The sequence below is a fragment of the Mirounga leonina genome, unplaced genomic scaffold (assembly GCF_011800145.1).
Source record: "Mirounga leonina isolate KUSES-001 unplaced genomic scaffold, KU_Mleo_1.0 Mir_150, whole genome shotgun sequence".
Lineage (NCBI taxonomy): Eukaryota > Metazoa > Chordata > Mammalia > Carnivora > Phocidae > Mirounga > Mirounga leonina.
The window spans coordinates 16,492,368-16,510,571 of NW_023270374.1; the positions used below are offsets into that span (position 1 = coordinate 16,492,368).

The following is an 18,204-nucleotide window of genomic DNA, read 5'->3' on the forward strand; positions in this document are numbered from 1 at the left end:
CAGTGAATGTGTGGAATACTTACGAATCTACGTGGTTCTCAAATGAAAGCAGAATTGGAAAAGGTGACGTCTTAAATGCACACTCAGCAATTGCTTCTATCACTTCCTAAAAACGAGAACATGCATATATTCAATATGCCAGAATTCTAATGTGTATGTATGGGCATAGTAACCCATACTATGCCCATTAACAGGGTTGCCTTTTCCTTCATAGAATTGTATGAAAAGGCCTGAAGTGGCTAGAAGGGGCTGTGTAAGCTGCTGGACTATACATTTTCTGATTCTTTTCTTTTTTTTTTTTTTTTGTAAGATTTATTTATTTTAGAGAGAGAGAGCATGAGCAGGGAAAGGGGGAGAGAGAGAAGCAGACTCCCCGCTGAGCATGGAGCCCAATGCAGGGCTAAATCCCAGGACCCTGAGATTGTGACCTGAGCCGAAATCAACAGTCAGTCACTTAACTGTGCCACCCAGGTGCCCCTAATTTTTTTTTTTTTTAAGATTTTATTTATTTATTTGACAGAGATAGAGAGACAGAAAGAGAGGGAACACAAGCAGGGGGAGTGGGAGAGGGAGAAGCAGGCTTCCCGTGGAGCAGGGAGCCCGATGCGGGGCTCGATCCCAGGACCTGGAATCATGACCTGAGCCGAAGGCAGACGCTTAAGGACTGAGCTACCCAGGCGCCCCGCCCCTAAATTTTTTGATTCTTGACTTAAAGTAGAAAGAAAGAAGACTGGTTTGGTGGAGGGGGAGACAGAATTATAAAAGACAATCGTTCTTCTATTTGCTAATTATATACATATATTACTTATAAGTATACTTATTATATTTATATTTTTTAATGAAAGAAGAAACCTAATCACATTATAAAAATTTTGGACGAGAGAAGGCAACAATTTTCAGCCATACATTCACCCTTTGAACCAAACCACTGTTGGTATTTGTTTATAATTACTTCTAGTTTGTTTTTCATTTGTTTGTATAACTTGGTTTTCTTTAAATACTCCACTTGTATTTTTTTGAACATTGTTATTGCGATGTAACCTTATTGAAATACAATGCAACCATTTAAAGTGTACAATTGGACAGTGTTTAGTACATTCACAGAGTTGTGCAACCGTCATCCCAATCTAAATTAGGACATTTTTATCACCCCCCAAAGAAACTACGTACCCATTAGCAGTCACTTCCTATTTTCCCCACCCCATTCCCATGCACCCTGCCCAAGGCAACCACTAATCTACTTTCTGTCTCCATAGATTTGCCTATCCCAAACATTTCATATAAATGGAATCATACAATAGGTGGCCTTTTATGTTCTGGCACTTTTCATTTAGCATGATTTTGAGTTTCATCCATGTTGTAACGTGTATTAGTACTTCATTCCTCAGTCTGTATTTTTAAGGAATATGTATGTCATAAGATTTAATAGTTGTATAAAATTCTAGGGAGTAGTAGTATTATAATTGATTTAACCATTACCCAACTGTTGGACAGACGTATTTAAAGAGCTATCATTCAGATAGTTCTACAAAGAGCATCTCCATTTTTTCCTAGTATTTTGAATTACTTTCCGGGAATGAATTCTCAGAAAGGAAATTACTGAATTAAAGAATATGAATACTTTTATAGTCTCCTGCATTTCTCCAAATTATTTTTCATCTTTGATTGCCTAGAGTAATGTATGAAGGACCAGATTTCAATGCATATCCAACCAGCTTTGGGCCCCAGCTTTTCAATATGTTTTTCTTATTGAACTGGTATACTCATACGTTTGTTTTTTAGTTGCATTTATTCTTTTCATAGTCTCCTTTCAAGTAGGAATTTCTACTCTCATTCCTTATGTCCGAGACTTTTCCACTATCTTCTCTCCCTTCTTTAAACAATACATTGCTTTCTTTATATCTTTGTGAGAAAGCTATTTCCCTGGCCCCAGAGTATAAATAAGGCTTTCTAATTCTGTACTACACTTGCATATATCCTCTGAAAAGGATCTGCCTGCACTGAGCAAAAGAATCACTCACTGTTTCTTAGAAGTGAAGTCACAGATTGCCTTTCATACATTATCCGTTTAACTTTTACGATCGTTGATGCCATCAAAAATAAGTGCACTATAAATAGCAAGCAACACCAAGACTTTAAATTCTTGATTTATTTGAGGACAAGCTTCAGATTCAAACAGGCTTGCGTTTGAATCCTAACTTCTTAGCTTTACAAACTGTGTCACCTTGGGAGAAATCACTTAAAGCCTCTGTGCATTGGCTTGCTGATAAGTAAAGTGAGGGTGATAAGCCTCATTCCACAGCCTGTTGTGAGGACCCAGGGAGAAAAGGTAAAGGATCCATCCATCTCTTGATGAGCATATATTCTTAAATCAACTCAGGTTTCTTACAGTGCTGATGCCTCTGTCCTCACTCACGTTAAACCTTTCCTCTTAGACTCTTACTAATAACAACAAGAGCTACCATTAAATGAGCATTCCAGACACTCATGCTATAAACATTCTCTAAGGAAAACTTCTCCACCAATACAGATTATAAAATGGAGGCTCAGAGATATCAACCAATTTGCCCAAGGTCACAAAGAAGAGAATCTAAGAAACCCCAGGAAAATTTACCTGACTATCTAGAGTTTATGCTCTTAACCATGGCAGTAACTCTCATGTAGCTAATGACCTTAACCACCAAAGATCAAAGCCCTCAAAATAACTGCAAATAGATATCATAAAGAAAGTAGCTGTTAGGGCGCCTGGGTGGCTCAGTTGGTTAAGCGACTGCCTTTGGCTCAGGTCATGATCCTGGAGTCCCTGGATCGAGTCCCACATTGGGCTTCCTGCTCGGCAGGGAGTCTGCTTCGTCCTCAGACCCTATCCCCTCTCAGGTGTTCTCTCTCTCTCATTCTCTCTCTCTCAAATAAATAAATAAAATCTTAAAAAAAAAAAAAAAGAAAGTAGCTGTTAAGTGTGAATAAAAAGGAGCTAGATTTTGTTGATTTCATAAATTTGGCCCTATTGTATCAGCTAAATGCAAAACATTAGAGCCATTATTGACTTCTCTTTCTCTAGTATCTTGATTTGTCAGCAATCCAGTCTAAAATTTATCCAGAATATAACCACATCTCAGCACATCTCTATCATCTTGCCCCCCAAAACCTCTGCAATTAACTGCTTTTGTAGATTTCATCAACGTTCCCACATATTCACTACCCCTTCCTGTGAGATGTTGACAATTGACATGGCCATGACCTTTGTTTTGGCCATTGAACTGTGTATGAAAATGACATACTGAATGAACACAGTCTTTAAAGAGCCACCATGTGATTCTGCCATTTCTCTTTCCCCTCTGCCGGGAACCCAGTGATATCACAGATTGGGCTGTTCTTTCCATATGGCATATAGACGGTATCAATCAGAGCAATAGCCAACATCTAACCTGAATGAGTAATAAACCTTTGTGGCTCTAAACCCCTGAAATTCGGAGGGGTAGGGGAGCTCCTGTTACTGCAGCAAAACCTAGCAGAGGCTTCTACGTTTCCCCCTATATTACATACCACAGCCAGAGTGATTGCTCTTAAACACGAGTCAGATGATTTCACTCCTTTAGAGTAAACCGTTCATTGGACTTCCATTTCACAGAAATCCAAATCCTTTATTAGATCTGGCACCTGTTATCTCTAAATTCATCACCTTTTCTTTTCCCATTGCTCACCCAGATATAGTCTACTGATCTTTTCTTGCTTTTCCTCAAATATGTCAAGCACAATTTCATTTCTGTTCATCTCTTTCATTTCTTCGTTCATCTTTGTTACTTCTGTTAGGAATTCTCTTACCTGAAAGCAAGACTCACTTCCTTAATTTTGCGGGTGGTGGTCTCTGCTCAAATGTCATGTCACCCAAGTCTTTTTCCCACCACCCTACTGAAAAGAGCATACCTTAGCCCCCTTTTCCTTCAATACTTACTTGTGTTGCCTTAAACAGCATGTCTCCATGTGCCATAGTGTATGTTTATGTTGGTCTATCTCTTCCCCACTAGAATATAAGCTTCTTGGAGATAAACACTCAGTTTTCTCCATGACTCTGTCCCTAGGGCTTTGGAAGTGCTAAGGAATATTCTAGACATTCACTAAATATTTTCTTTTTTTTTTTTTTAAGATTTTCTTTATTTTTTTTGAAAGAGCGAGAAAGCACAAGCAGGGGCAGCAGCAGAGGGAGAGGGAAAGGCAGGCTACCCGCAGAGCACGGAGCCTGATGCAGGGCTTGATCACAGGACCCTGATATCATGACCTGAGCCAAAGATAGATGCTTAACCGAGTGAGCCACCCAGGCGCCCCAACCCTGATTAAATATTTTCAAATAAATGAATGAACTCAACATTCTTAACAGAAGGGAAACTTTATTTTTATAGTTGTATTCCAATTTAGTCTTCTATTGACTATTTCAGAGGTCAGCACACATTCCACAAAGGGCCAGAGAGTAGGTATTTTAGGTTTTGCTGGCTATATGGTTTTTATGGCAATTATTCGACTTTGCCTTTGTAGACCCAAAGAAGCCACAGATAATATGTAAACATGTGGATGTGCCTATGTTCCAACCAAACTTAGTTCATAAAAACAGGTGGCGGGCTGAATGAGGCCTGTGGAAGGTAGTCAGTCAAACCCTGGGCTAGTTTGATCAGTGGCTTAAGCAAAGCTTAAAACTCAATTGTAACCACAGGCAAATGTTATTTTGCATTAAAGAAGTTTAAATATTTGTTCCATACTCAATAGCCCAGTTAACTTTAACAATTTCATGGCCAAAATTTCCAATCAAGGTTGAGTGTTGCATTAAAGAAAAGATCTTTCTTTTTTTTAATTAAAAAAAAATTTTTTTTTAAGATTTTATTTATTCATTTGAGAGAGAGAGAGCACAAGCAGGGGGGAGCGGCAGGCAGAGGGAGAAGGGGAAGCAGGCTCCCTGCTGAGCAAGGAGCCTGACCCAGGGCTCGATCTCAGGACCCCAGGATCATGACCCAAAAGGAAGGCAGACACCCAACCGACTGACCCACCCAGGCTCCCCTAAAGAAAAAAATTTTTCAAACATAAAAGTATATAAAAGTGTAATTAGTCTTTGATAACTTTTCTGAGGATGATTGTTGTCTGCAGCTATTTGAGAGGTACCACAACTGCCTTTATTAATGAAGGCTGACTGTAGACCTACCCCATGAGCATTTGGGCCAATGAGAGTCAGGCCTGAAAGTGAGAGATAAACCTAACCCCTCTCCCTTAGAAAGTGGGTGTTTTGCCTCCAGTCAAAGGGCTCTCTCTCTTTATCTCTGGCAAATGAAATGTGAGTGTTTTTCTGGACCTGCTCTCAGACTTGTAGGGAGTTTGTGCCTTCCTCCATCTTCCTAGCTCCCTGCCTCTGGTTCTTTCTTCCCACAGCTGGGATGCTGGTGCAGCCTGAACAGCAGCTGGGCTCTGGAAACCCTGGGCCTTCCTGGCTGGGTCTCCTACTTCTCCCCTCTTCCTGCCTCTGGCATTCTGGTCTTCTGCACTTGACTTAGGACACCCTTCTCAGCTTCCACTGGGCCTCTGACCAAGGCTGGGCTGTGTTTAGTTTGGGCTCCGGGTTTCTTCCTAGAAGTGGATCCCAGGGGTTGTGTGTAGAGGGCTCCTATAGCCTCTACCACGGCAGCCTTACAATTGACTTAATTCAAACCCCTCCGCCCCATCCTGACTTCATAACAATTCTTTGCATATGGAATACCACAACCATGACATCTACAGAAACAAAGCTAAAGTGTGGCTTTAAAAATTTCAATATCATATCAATAGCTAACATGTGCAGAGCATTCACTGCATGCCAAACCTTGTTCTAAGCAATGTCTGTGTATTAAGTAGGATCTCTGAATGCTTACAACAACCCTAGAAGGTAAGCACTATTATCATTTCCATCGTGCTCCTATGAAAGACGCTAGGTCTGGTAACGGAGTTTCTCCAAGCTCTTGCAGGCAGTCCATGGGAAAGCTGGTATCGAAACCCTAGCATCAGCTCCAGAAATGCATTCTTAACTTCTACAGTCTCTTTTCTCTTTTCCTCCCAACCTCTCCCCCTTCCCACTGTCCATCTCTCCCCACCCCCACCATAACTTCAGTCACTGGCACAGGAAACCTTTTTGAATCTTCCAAACCAAAGAAAGCACTTACTAGATTTCATCTAGTAACTGTAGTCAGGAGCAACCTGAACAATTCAGAAGTTCTTCTATAGAACTTTCATTTTTTAATGGCGTTGGAATGCTTTGCATGGTGTGCATGATCATCGAGGATGAGAAAACCTGTTATAAGTTTTAAGTTTGGTTCTTACATTTGAGCTATCATTAGTGGACACTGTATCGAAAGTACCTTACTGCTCAATTGCTCCTTATTAAGCCCAAACTGTTTTTCAGGGACTCCTAACACTGGATTCAATAATCTATAAACCATATGGCTCAATTACTAACCTCCAGTGGGAAAAACTGCTCCTGAAATCCTTTAGCCCTGATAGACAACAGCAGGATGTATTTGGATATCCATTTTATGTGGCCATTTATGTAGCTGTTAAGTTGCATCCTAAATTATTATTTTTCTCAGAGCTTTATTTTCAGAAATGCTCGGTTTAACCACATACTCAAATTTACTATATTTTCATCATTGATTTTATCACATTACCCACTTTTCCATCTTATACAATTGCTGGTAACAAAGGCTCTGCCTGAGGGGAGAAAAAAGAGCAATTTGGGGTGGAATGGGCTGGGGGTGGTGGTGTCCAGTGTGGGGAGGAAGGAGACTGAATGGGAGCAGAGAGAATGAAAACCAAGTCGCGAATGACTATGTCATAACCATCAGAAAGGCTAAGGCTATGAGGCAAAGAAACAGAACAGCAGATATATGAGATAAATAATAAATAAATCCAGAGTGCAAAATAAAAAGTCCTCCATAAAGACACCGAATTACAGCATGTCCCCTTTCTCAGAACATAACCTTTTATTTTGGCCCATATAATAAATAGGCATTAAATGCCAATAGGAGCTTTCACTTTTGCGGATATGTCGCACAGAAGCTTTTCAAATTACATAGATTGAGAGCAGATAAACGGTGTGACATAAAAATGATGAACTTTTGTAATCAGTTTATTTTGCTGTTACTGTATGTGCAGTGGCTATAGAATACAGCCTATTTGCACCATGAAGGTCAGCTCCAAATACATGGGATAGCCCAAACTGGCAAACGTTCAGAGAATATTTTCACTGCCCACCAATATATCATATGTGGAATTTGACACATGAAAATGGAGAAAGACAAAATTCATATATCTGATGGACAGAGGCAAGAAAGACTAAAATTAAAAGCTATGCTGTAATTTGTCTATTTGCTAGGGATGCGATGAGTCATTAAAACACACACACACATACACACACACATTTATTGAGCACCTACTATATGCCAGATTCTTTTCGAAGTGCTTGGGACAGATCAGGGAACAAAACAAAGATCTCTATCTTTGTGGTGCTTACATGCTAGTAGAAGAACAGAAGGAGAGAGACAATAAACAAGAAACATAATAATTAAGTAAATTAACAGAGTGGCAGGAGGTGATAAGGTGCCATTTGGTAAACAGAAAAAATAAAGTGGTGCTAGGGAGTGTATTGGGAGTGTGGGAGTGTGGGAGTGGGTGTGATGGCTCATTATGGTACTAAATAGAGTGGTCCCAGTAGGCCTCCTTGAGAAGGTGGCATTTGAGAAAGACTTCAAGGAGGTGAGCCATGCAGATACCTGGGGGAAGAACATTCCAAGCAGAGCCTCATAACCTGTGCAAAGGCCGTGAGGTGGGACCTGCCTAGCATGGTCAAGGAACAGCAGAGCTGGGGTGCCTGGGTGACTCAGTTGGTTAAGCATCTGCCTTCAGCTCAGGTCATGATCTCAGGGTTCTGGGATCAAGCCCCACATCAGGTTCCCTGCTCAGCAGGGAGTCTGCTTCTTCCTCTCCCTCTGCCCCTCCCCACAGCTCATGCTTTCTCTCTCTCTCTCAAATAAATAAATAAAATACTTAAAAAAATTTAAAAAGGAACAGCAGAGCCCAGTGGAGTTGTAGCCAAGTGAGTGAGGGGGAAAGGGGTAACAGGGGGTGGATCACACAGGATCTTGTCCCCCATTTCTCTTCTTACCCTTTCTTCCAAATTCACATACACAGTGGTTTCTGGAAAAGCAGACTCTGTGCCGATAACCATGCAGAGCAAGCTGGGACTGTGGTGAGGCAAGGGAGGGGTCTAAGTGCAAAAGGTAAAGAGACACTCATCCTTGGGTACCAACTCTGCATGTACATGACACCGAGAGCAAGTGCCTCCTTAAATTTTGCATGTGAGGTGCCGCACTAAGCTTCACCTCAGTCCTAGTCTTGATGCAGAGAATTCCTACTTTCTGTATTTGTCCACAAAACAGGTTGACATTTCTACCATCCACAGCCATCCTAGTCTACCACCACCACCACCCACCTACATCTTTGCAAGAATAATCCATCCTGCAAATGCGCATTAGCAAGAAGCATGGCTGGACAAACCAACCATTTGGGAGATGAGTTTCCTGCTCCCTTTGGCCACCCCCCACCCCCCACTGGCAGGCAGAGAAAGGAAGCAGTATTCTGGGCTAGATTTAGTCTTCTAGTTTCTACATCTGTCCACAAATGTGTGGATGCGGTGAAGTTATGCTTCCCCAGCCCAGGAAGAGATGTCCAATCAGCCTGTGACTCTGGGATCACAAATGTGACTGAAGAACCGATTGTATAGACAAGTGTCCAGGGAAAGTCACTCTAAGTTGACTTGGTGGCTGAGATCAAGAAGCCAATGCTCCACATAAAATAAATATGCCTTAGAATGCGCTTGGTGTTTATCTCTCCACCTACCCCTCCCTTGCCCTACCCCAGAACTCAAAGGACCTTGAGGATTACAAATTTTCAAGAATATATAATTGCAGGATGCCTGGGTGGCCCAGTCAGTTAAGCGGCTGCCTTTGGCTCAGGTCATGGTCTCTGGGTCCTGAGATTGAGCCCTGTGTCATGCTTCCTACTCAGCGGAGGGTCTGCTTCTCTCTCTTTCTCCCTCTGCCCTTCCCCACTACTTGTTCTCTCTCTCTCAAATAAATATATAAATAAAATCTTAAAAAAAAAAAGAATATATAATTGCTCCCCATATGGACTCTGAGGGGACCATGAGCAGGGGATGGGAGGGCCCTCCTGGTACTGGGTCAATTCACAGGGCCTTCAGTCCCTTAGTGCAGGAGTGGCTCCATCAGGATGTGGTGTCTCCCTTCCCAGGATTATCTCCATCCATCAACAGCCAGATGAGCCCAAACTGCACTCTCTCCACACCAGGGTCACCTGGGCCCTACCTTTTCTTAAAGAGCCCAGTGGAAAAAAAAAAAAAAGATCCCAGCGAGGTTAGGGGTTGGTATTTAGAGAGCTGACAAAGGACAATGGCAGGAGCTGGGAGAGAGGGGGACTATGGAAATGAAACAAAAACCCATTGATTTTTCCATTAAAGAAAACCAAAAGAACTTGAGTACTCCCTTTCAGGTATAGATATAAATGTAAGGATTTGATCGGGATTAAGGTCACCTTCATATTAAACTTTGTTGTAAAATTTAGTGAAGGGTGCTATGTATCTCTAATTACTGTGTTGTAGCCTAAGTTTAAGAAATCATGAAAAGTCAAATTCCCTAGACACAACATAGTGAACATATTTTAAGGTGCTAATGATAGCAATTCTGAACGCATTTTTATTACTGTCAAATATGGTACCTTTGATCAGGAAATCCATTTATCTCAATTGAAATCAGCCTGTCCCTTGACAATCCTGCTTCTCTTTTGATGCTCTCTTGAGTGATAGCTGTTTATTTTCTCACATCCCAGGTGCCTTGGGGCCAAAAACTGGGGAGTGGGTTTTTTTTTTTCTCCCAATGCTATTTTTGAGTTCCTAGTTCTCATAAGGCACTCCAACCAGATTTTACCACTTCCTCTCTTGTGCCATTTACTGAGCTCCCCCTCATTCGGCAAAGACTTTGGCAAGTGCCTCACTGTCTTCTTCATCCAAAGCTTTGTCAACAATCTTGGGGACATTAATATATAATTCATCCAACATTTTGGCCTCTCAGCCAGAATGAGGCCTTGTTTTTCAATGGCCTTGTTCCTCCCTCTACCTTAGCTATCCACATACTTGGACTGTTTCCTTGGTTGCTTAGGGCAAGAGTTAGTGACCCAGAGCCAGTTCTGTCCTGAGACCCAGGTAACACAGGTAATGGGGCTCATGCCTTGGGATTTGTGCTCTAGAGGTTGTCCTCTAGCCCTTCTCTTCTGGTTTACTTCCAGACAGGTGAAAAGCCTGAGTCAGTAAAAAACACATTTCCCCTATAGCTCACATATCCTCTTCCTAGATTTTTCTCTGGGTCCCTAGAGACCCAGATTTCCCCTACCCAAATGATTCCAAGCTCCTGGGGATGGCTCTTTTCAGGGGATGTGAACATAACTTGGATATTTGGGCGTCTATGTCGACATGCATGAATGTTAGGCCCTTTACGATGTAGGATGGAGCCTTGTGTGGAAAGAGAAAAGAGATGACCAAACATATCCTCATTCCTGGCTAATAAGAATGACTGAAGCTCTTTATCAGTTACAGCTTTAATCTTACCTCCTAGATAGGATTTATTAAGATACCTAGTCACAGGATTATTTCTGCTTATTGATAGTACCCAATCTATAGCAAAACCTTACTTTCTTGAACCCTCCCCCAAATCACCTAATATAAGCCCAAATCCTGTAAGTCCTCTCTAAGGCACTTTTTCTGAAACACCACAGCTCCCTACGACATGATGCTAATTACCCACAAATACACTACTAAATTTTAGCCTCTGAAATTGCAAAAATGATTAATAGCCTATGGACTTAATTATAACCACTGGGACTTTCTACCTTAGGAGGCTTTACCTAAAAGGGTTCAGGTCTCCCTGGTTTCTTCTGTTAGCAATATTCATTCACTCTACCTTGAAGGATATTTCAGTTGTCATGGTGAACCCATGGGTGATGACTGGTTCCTCTTCAGCAGTCCGTCCCTTCCAGCAGTCCAACTCCACACAGCGACAACCAGACAGGAGCACTTGGCGATACATCTCGACAGAGGAGTTTCCAGCCAACTGGCCAGCTGTAAAACACCAACAAAATGATCCTTAGAATCCTACAAAGCAAGGAAGACATTGGTGGCTTCCTAAAAAATCTTTTCAACAATGGGAGAATAAAGAGTTCAGGAACTTGTGTAGTTGGTCTCAACCATCTGCCTCAACATACCAGAAGTTAGTGGCATAATCCCAAATCTAATTGTGGCTGCCTAACAGTAGTTTTAGGGAAGAGAAAAGTAGAAGAAAAAGAGCATTGTAACAATAACAATAACTTATCTTTCCTAACTGCTTACCCTGCGCCAAGTATAGTTCTTCTAACTTTACATGTATTATTACATTTAATCTTCGTAAAAACCTCTCTTGTGTAACTACGTTTATTTTTTAAATATTTATTTTCAGATAATGAAAATGGCAGAGAGCAGCTCATGTGCCCAAGTTTCCAAAGCTGGTAAGTGGAAGTTCCAGGATTATAACTCAAAACTCAGTCTTTTAGTCTGAGTCTTTAAGGCTATTCTGTTATAGATCAACCATACTGTCATGTTTGTCCAAGGCACAAATGCTTAGAAAAGTTAAACATTCTCTTTTCAAAAGTGGAATACATTTGTAGGAATAGATTTAAATGTAACCAAAAAAGTGATAAACATATTCTCTAATAAATATAAAGCAGGGTTAAAAAAAATTAAAGAAGACCTAAATAAATGGAAAGACAAACCATGTTCATGGAACAGACAACAGACAATGTTGCTAAGATAGCACTGCTGCCCAAATTTATTTGCAAGTTCAATTCCTATTGAGCTCCTAGTTGGCTTTTTAACGTAAATTAAGCTGATTCTAAAATTCCTACAGAAATGTAAGGGACCCCAAATGGCCAAAACAACCTTGAAAAATGAGAACAAAGTTGGAGGACGTACATTTCCCGATTTCAAAACTTAACTACAAAACTACAAGACAGTGTGTTACTGGCACAAGGACAGACATACAGATCAATGGAATAGAACTGAGAGTACAGAAATAAACCTTCACATTTATCATCAGTTGATTTACAACAAAGGTGCCAAGACAATTCATTGCAGAAAGCATCATATTTTCAACAAATGGTGCTAGGACAACTGGATAGCCACATGCAAAATAATGAAGTTCGATCCCCATTCACATCATAAACAAAAAAAAAAGTTAACCCAAAATAGATTAAGCTCCCAAATATAAGACATAAAACTATGAAACTCTTAAAAGAAAACATAGGGGTAAATCTTTGTGACCTGGATTAGACAATGGTTTTGTAGATACGACACCAAAAACAAGCAACAGAGAAAAAAAATATAGATATACTTCCTCAAAATTTAAAACCTTTGTGAACAGAACTGAAATCCTCTAGTAAAGTGGTAAGAATTGTAATAATCAAGGCATTTGTGAAGTCTGAGGGCAGGAATGGAAGCCAAACTCTTCCTATTTCATTTAAGTAGTTATTGGAAGGTACTCACTTCTTGATAAGTTATTTTTTAAAGATTAATAATAAATAACTTTCAAGACAGGCCCACCATCAACACACAGATGGAAGTTATTGGTTTTTCACATTAAAGATTTTCTCTGATTTCTACTCTATTAAGTCTCCATCATTCTGTAAATAGTTAAAAAAATGACATACTGATGAAAACTGTCAAAATGACTTTGAAATAGACAAGGTCTGCCTGGTGGAGACATACAGGACAAAGAAAATGGGATTAAGCCTGTTGGCTTAATTTTATTTTTATATGCATGTCACAACACCCAAACATCAGCATAACAAAAGGATGACATTCTTGAGTTTTACAGAGCCCTAGTAAATGCATGAAAGGCTGATTAAGTAGGTTTCCATAATCACTTTTCTCTGCTGAAAAAATAGGGCATTTTAAACACACAAATGTGTTTGCGAAAGAAGAAATGCTGACAAAGTAATCTAGAAAGTTCCTGATGCTAGATAATCAATTTGCCATCTATAATTGCCTCAAAGTTTGTTGTAATAAAGGTCTCTCCTGCAGTAGAAAAGGGGGAGGGGACAGTGAGAGTGAGGAGAAAAGGTAGTAATTTATGTGATTTTTAAGCTTAAGGGAGGGCTACTTTAGCTAAAGGAAGTGAAGGATTCAAATAATGTTTGGTTAACTCATTAAAAATCCTAGCTCCTGCAGAAAATTGTACGTTATTAAAGAGTAGAGAAGATTTTCTTGTGTACTATCTAGAAAATTGTCTAAGTGTATTACTGACTGCACTACCATCAAGGTTTCTGGAGTCTATTTCACTAATTGGTGGTTGAGCATTTCTAACTTCAGTAGGGAAGTTGCCATGGATTTATAAGCTAGATAAAGTTTAATGGTAGAATGAAGTAGATAAATGCCTAATCCATCCTAGAGTTTCAGTCATACAAGATTCAAAAAATTTCTAGAAACATTTCTTTTGATTTGCATGCAATTTTTTTTTAATCATTCAAAGAATAAGAGGAATTTGGTGCCACTTCTGAATGTTGATCAGTTAATGTTTTTAAAGACACGGTAAGGCATGGGGTTGGGTTTATGAGATGCAAAGGAATTTGAAGAAAAAAACACTAAAAAAATGGAAGATGAGAGAGAGAGAGAGAGAGAGAGAGAGAGTGTCTATGTTGTGTTTATTGCCCAACACCTAAGCCCAAAAGAATCTTTCCAAAATCAACGGTTGTTCAATTTTAAAATGAATACTCTTTATTAGAAATGGAAGTCTCCCAAAGAAAGAATATTTTAAGAAAACTCACATTTACCCAAAATTGTCCTATTCTTTGGCATGTATGTTAGGTTTCCTGTGTGTTTTCCTTCATTTATGGAGGTTTTTTTTCCCAAATAGGTATTAATATTCTCCATTATTTCCTCCTTTTCTGCATAAATCCTCAAACCTAGTTTATTTTTCTTCCCTAACATTCCTAACTCCTCATTATTATATCCCACCCACCCATTATATTTCCATTTGATTACTTCCAATAAATATAGCTTCTGGGGCCAGGGAATTGCCTGGGGTTGGGATTAATGATATGTCATGAGTCCCTCAACCCTTGTTATTTCTGAAACTAGTATCTGACCTCACCTCTGCCTGGCTGTGAATACCCTCTGGAGTACATTCCAAGTCCATGATTGAACTTGGGAGCCAAAGCTCCATCTCAGATTAATTCTTAATACTGCCCCAAGTCATAGCTCTGCAACTGCTCACTTGACTGCATTCATTTTGGTCAGTTGGCTACATCCAATGTCTTTGTCTAAGATTACCCAAGGCATCCATGGATGGAAGAGACCAGAAAATTGAAAGTAACAACCCCTCTATTGACACAGGCTTCTGAGATATTGTCTATATTTACAGTTATCATTATGTATTGTCTTCTTTTCAACCTCCATGCAAAAAGTTTCCGGAACGTGATGCATTTGTTAATTTAGTGGCCTTCTTCAATAAACAGTAGCTCCTTCAATAAATGGAGATGGGAACTATTTCTCCTTTGCTCTCAAAGCTGTGTCAGCCATTCAGGTCACCTAATCCCACAGTTACAGTTGAGGAAACTGTCCAAAATATAAAGGATGTGTTATTCATCTTGACCGTTTCTAGGGGCATGAGTTTGACCTGACGTCTCTCCCATACTATCTGCCAACTGCCCCAGGGAGAACATGAAGTTGTCTTCAACATGTATCCAATTGCTGTAAGGCAGCTTAGGTGAGAAAGTGGGGAAGAAACTTTCAGCATATGCCTTACTGATTATAGAAGCCTCACACTAGGGCCTGTGCTCGTTCCCAAACACGTCCTCTGTGGGAGGCAAAACACTGGTTCCTGGGGATGCAAAACTGACATGAGACCTATTCCTTACCCTTACCCATCTAGGCAGGTAGGTAAGTACACATTAAGGAGATGTTCTCATGCGCCAGGAGTTTAAACTCTCACCCCAACCTTGCACTTCTGTTTTCCATTTCTTTCTCTTCTTTCTCTTTCTCCTCACCAATGGAATTCTGTTTAGATTCTATTTAATTAAGGTTCTGATATGCTTCAGGATCCCCTCCTCAGTCCTGGGGTAAATCTTAATTCTTCCTACTCATGCACAGGAGTTCTGTGGCCCACATTAGTGATTAATGTGGGCATTGCCGTGTGGTGTAGCTCTGGGCTATGTCTATTAGACCATAAAGGGAAGGCTACAGGGTGGGGAGGTGCCTCACTTGTACAAAGGACCACAAGACAGGGACCAGCCCTATGCCACGTGTGGCTCTTATTTCATAGGGAGGCAATGCTCAGGGTGCCCAAGCATCTTGCAACCATAAGGGGAGCAAAGAGACAGAAAGCGTCTGGGTCTCTGATGACATCAGTGAATTTTTGATTTAATCAACCCTCAACCAGTCTGCTTCTGGACTTCTTGCTGTGATTGGTAATAAATTCCTTAACATTTAAGTCATTAAGTAACAGTATCCTATTACTTATGGCCAAAAATATTCTGGCTGTCTCAATTTACCTTCATTTTACAAATGAAGAAACTAAGGCTTAGAAGAGTTAATTTACTTAAAGGAAGATTTGAATGTGGTCTATTTGCTAAATGTGATCTCTTTCTATTCTACCACTTAACTTTCATAGGTTTGCGTGTGTTTTAAACCAAAACTAAGTTATAAAAGGGTACCTACGCTAAGGGTTAAAAGGGTCGGAGAGATGGGAAAGCAGAGAGTGACGCTCAGTCTGGGTGTACAAGGGTACAGACAAGGGTAAAACTATGCCTTGAATTATTTCTAGAACTTTTCTGCAGTCCAGAGCATATATGCGAGAAGAGGAGTTGTATAATTATTTGATACATTCAATCAGATGATTTAATTCATCAGAGGATAACAAAAATCTCAAACCTATTTTTTTTCTAAGCTGAATGAGGATGTTAATTATTCAGAGATACACTACTTTGCTTTGTCCATGAATTTGGAGCCATTATCTCCCAAATGGGTTGGAATATGGGAAGATTTATGAAGAGCTGAAGAAGTATAGGATGAAATGAGTGCATACTGTTCTGTCCTGAGAGAATTCTGTTTTGAGTCATAAGGGTGGATTCCTCAAGGAAAAACAATAATTTAAAACATAATCACTACTTGATATACTGCCAAGACTATCCAAAACCCTAGAAAAATGACCATCATAATTAAAAATCAACTTGTTCTGCACAGTTCTACATTTCTCTCAATGATCCTATTTATTTTTCCTTTTGGGCATCTTGATGGTCAACAAAGGGGCAATAATGAGTAAAGAAATAGACATAATAATAATAACACTTGCTCAATTGATTGGTTTTCATACTGTCTATTTAATTTTTATAGTTCCTTTGAATGCTCGAAAGACAACATTCCAAATATCACAATCCTCCTTATTTGAATCCAGACTAGCATTTCTCAGGAATACTAGTTCATAATGTGCTCCAGGAAAACAAGTAGGGTGGTGACAGTGGGGGAAGAGGGTTGATCATAACCTTAATGATTGTGAATCTATAAGCTTTTTCCCTATATTCAAAACATACTGCAATAGATGCCAACCTTTGTACCTAGCATTTTAAAAACTCATTTGAGTAGGGAAACTCCTTTTTCCATCAAATACCCTTTATATGAAATAACATTTCTACAGAAAAAAATTTCTACTTGTTCTGGAAATGCCTAGAAAATACAAAATCTCATTTCCTGGGTATTGATTTTAACACTTAATTGGTTTCTACTGGGTTATACATCGGTTATAACTTTATTTCATAATATCATTAATTGGCTTTGGGAAGTTTGAATTTCTATATCATCAATGTTTATATTTTACCCAAAGGCCTCTGGGAGACTTCTACATTAGAGTTCTACATTAGGCTTATCTATAATTAAAGTAAGGATACTAATAATATCATATGAAGTAAAACTACATTTTACCAATAAGTCAAAAGAGAGTTTCAGACAAAACATCCAGAGCCTGTATTAGAATTTATATGTACATTTTTTTTTTGGTTAATAATATGGAAACTTCTTTTTTTTTTTAATTTGACATATTTAATTTTGTTTTAAAGTATATATATTTCAATTGTCTCAACAACAACAAAATCTGATGGAGCACTTAACTCTTTTTTTTTTTTTATGATCACTTTTCTTTTTATTCTTATGTTAATCCCCATACATTACATCATGAGTTTTAGATGAAGTGTTCCATGATTCATTGTTTGTGCATAACACCCAGTGCTCCATGCAGAATGTGCCCTCCTCAATACCCACCACCAGGCTAACCCATCCTCCCACCCCCCTCCCCTCTAGAACTCTGTTTTTCAGAGTCCATCGTCTCTCATGGTTCGTCTACCCCTCCGATTTCCCCCGCTTCATTCTTCCCCTCCCGCTACCTTCTTCTTCTTTTTTAAAAACATATAATCTATTATTTTTTTCAGAGCTATAGGTCTGTGATTCAACAGTCTTACACAATTCACAGCGCTCACCACAGCACATACCCTCCCCAGTGTCTATCACCCAGCCACCCCATCCCTCCTACCCCCCACCACTCCAGCAACCCTCAGTTTGTTTATGGAATCTTCTTTTTAATCCCCTGTAGGAAAATGAAAAATTTTGACTGGTATTGGGATAAGGTGATATTGTGAAAATGTGGATTTATATAAGGCAAACCTCAGTAAAATAATATATGGCTCAGAAAAGTGAGCAAGTTAAAAAAAAAAAAAAGCCCATAAAGATCAGAACATGGTTTACATAGAAAACAGAGTTTGAAACCTAAATATTTGAAAATATGTGATTCTAATACTACGAGAAATTGAATAACTGGAGCGAGAATTGGTTTACTTGGTCAGAAATCATGTGTATCAGGTGGTGGTGGTATGAAACCTTTGTACTGAAATTGGAGACAGCTATTTGAGCTCTTTCTTCATCAAAAAAGAGAGTAGACCCTTCTTTCCTAATAGCTGAAAACTCCAACTACTGATAACTATTAGCTATTAATATGCTAACACCCCAAAACCAAGCCAACACAATGAAGCCAAATCTTCAAACACATC

At 39.6% G+C, this 18,204-nt stretch overlaps 1 protein-coding gene across 4 annotated transcripts in view; it reads right to left on the bottom strand.

The window, feature by feature from the left end:
• The window catches only part of PLCB1 (phospholipase C beta 1), a 681,734-nt gene that overhangs the window by 164,273 nt on the left and 499,257 nt on the right, over positions 1 to 18,204 (bottom strand). For all 4 annotated transcript variants that reach the window (XM_035005857.1, XM_035005858.1, XM_035005860.1 and 1 more), the window contains exons 11-12: positions 11,043 to 11,200; positions 24 to 106 (exon numbers count right to left, since the gene is read on the bottom strand). In XM_035005857.1, coding sequence (XP_034861748.1) covers positions 24 to 106; positions 11,043 to 11,200 — 241 coding nt within the window. The remainder of the gene's footprint in view (positions 1 to 23; positions 107 to 11,042; positions 11,201 to 18,204) is intronic.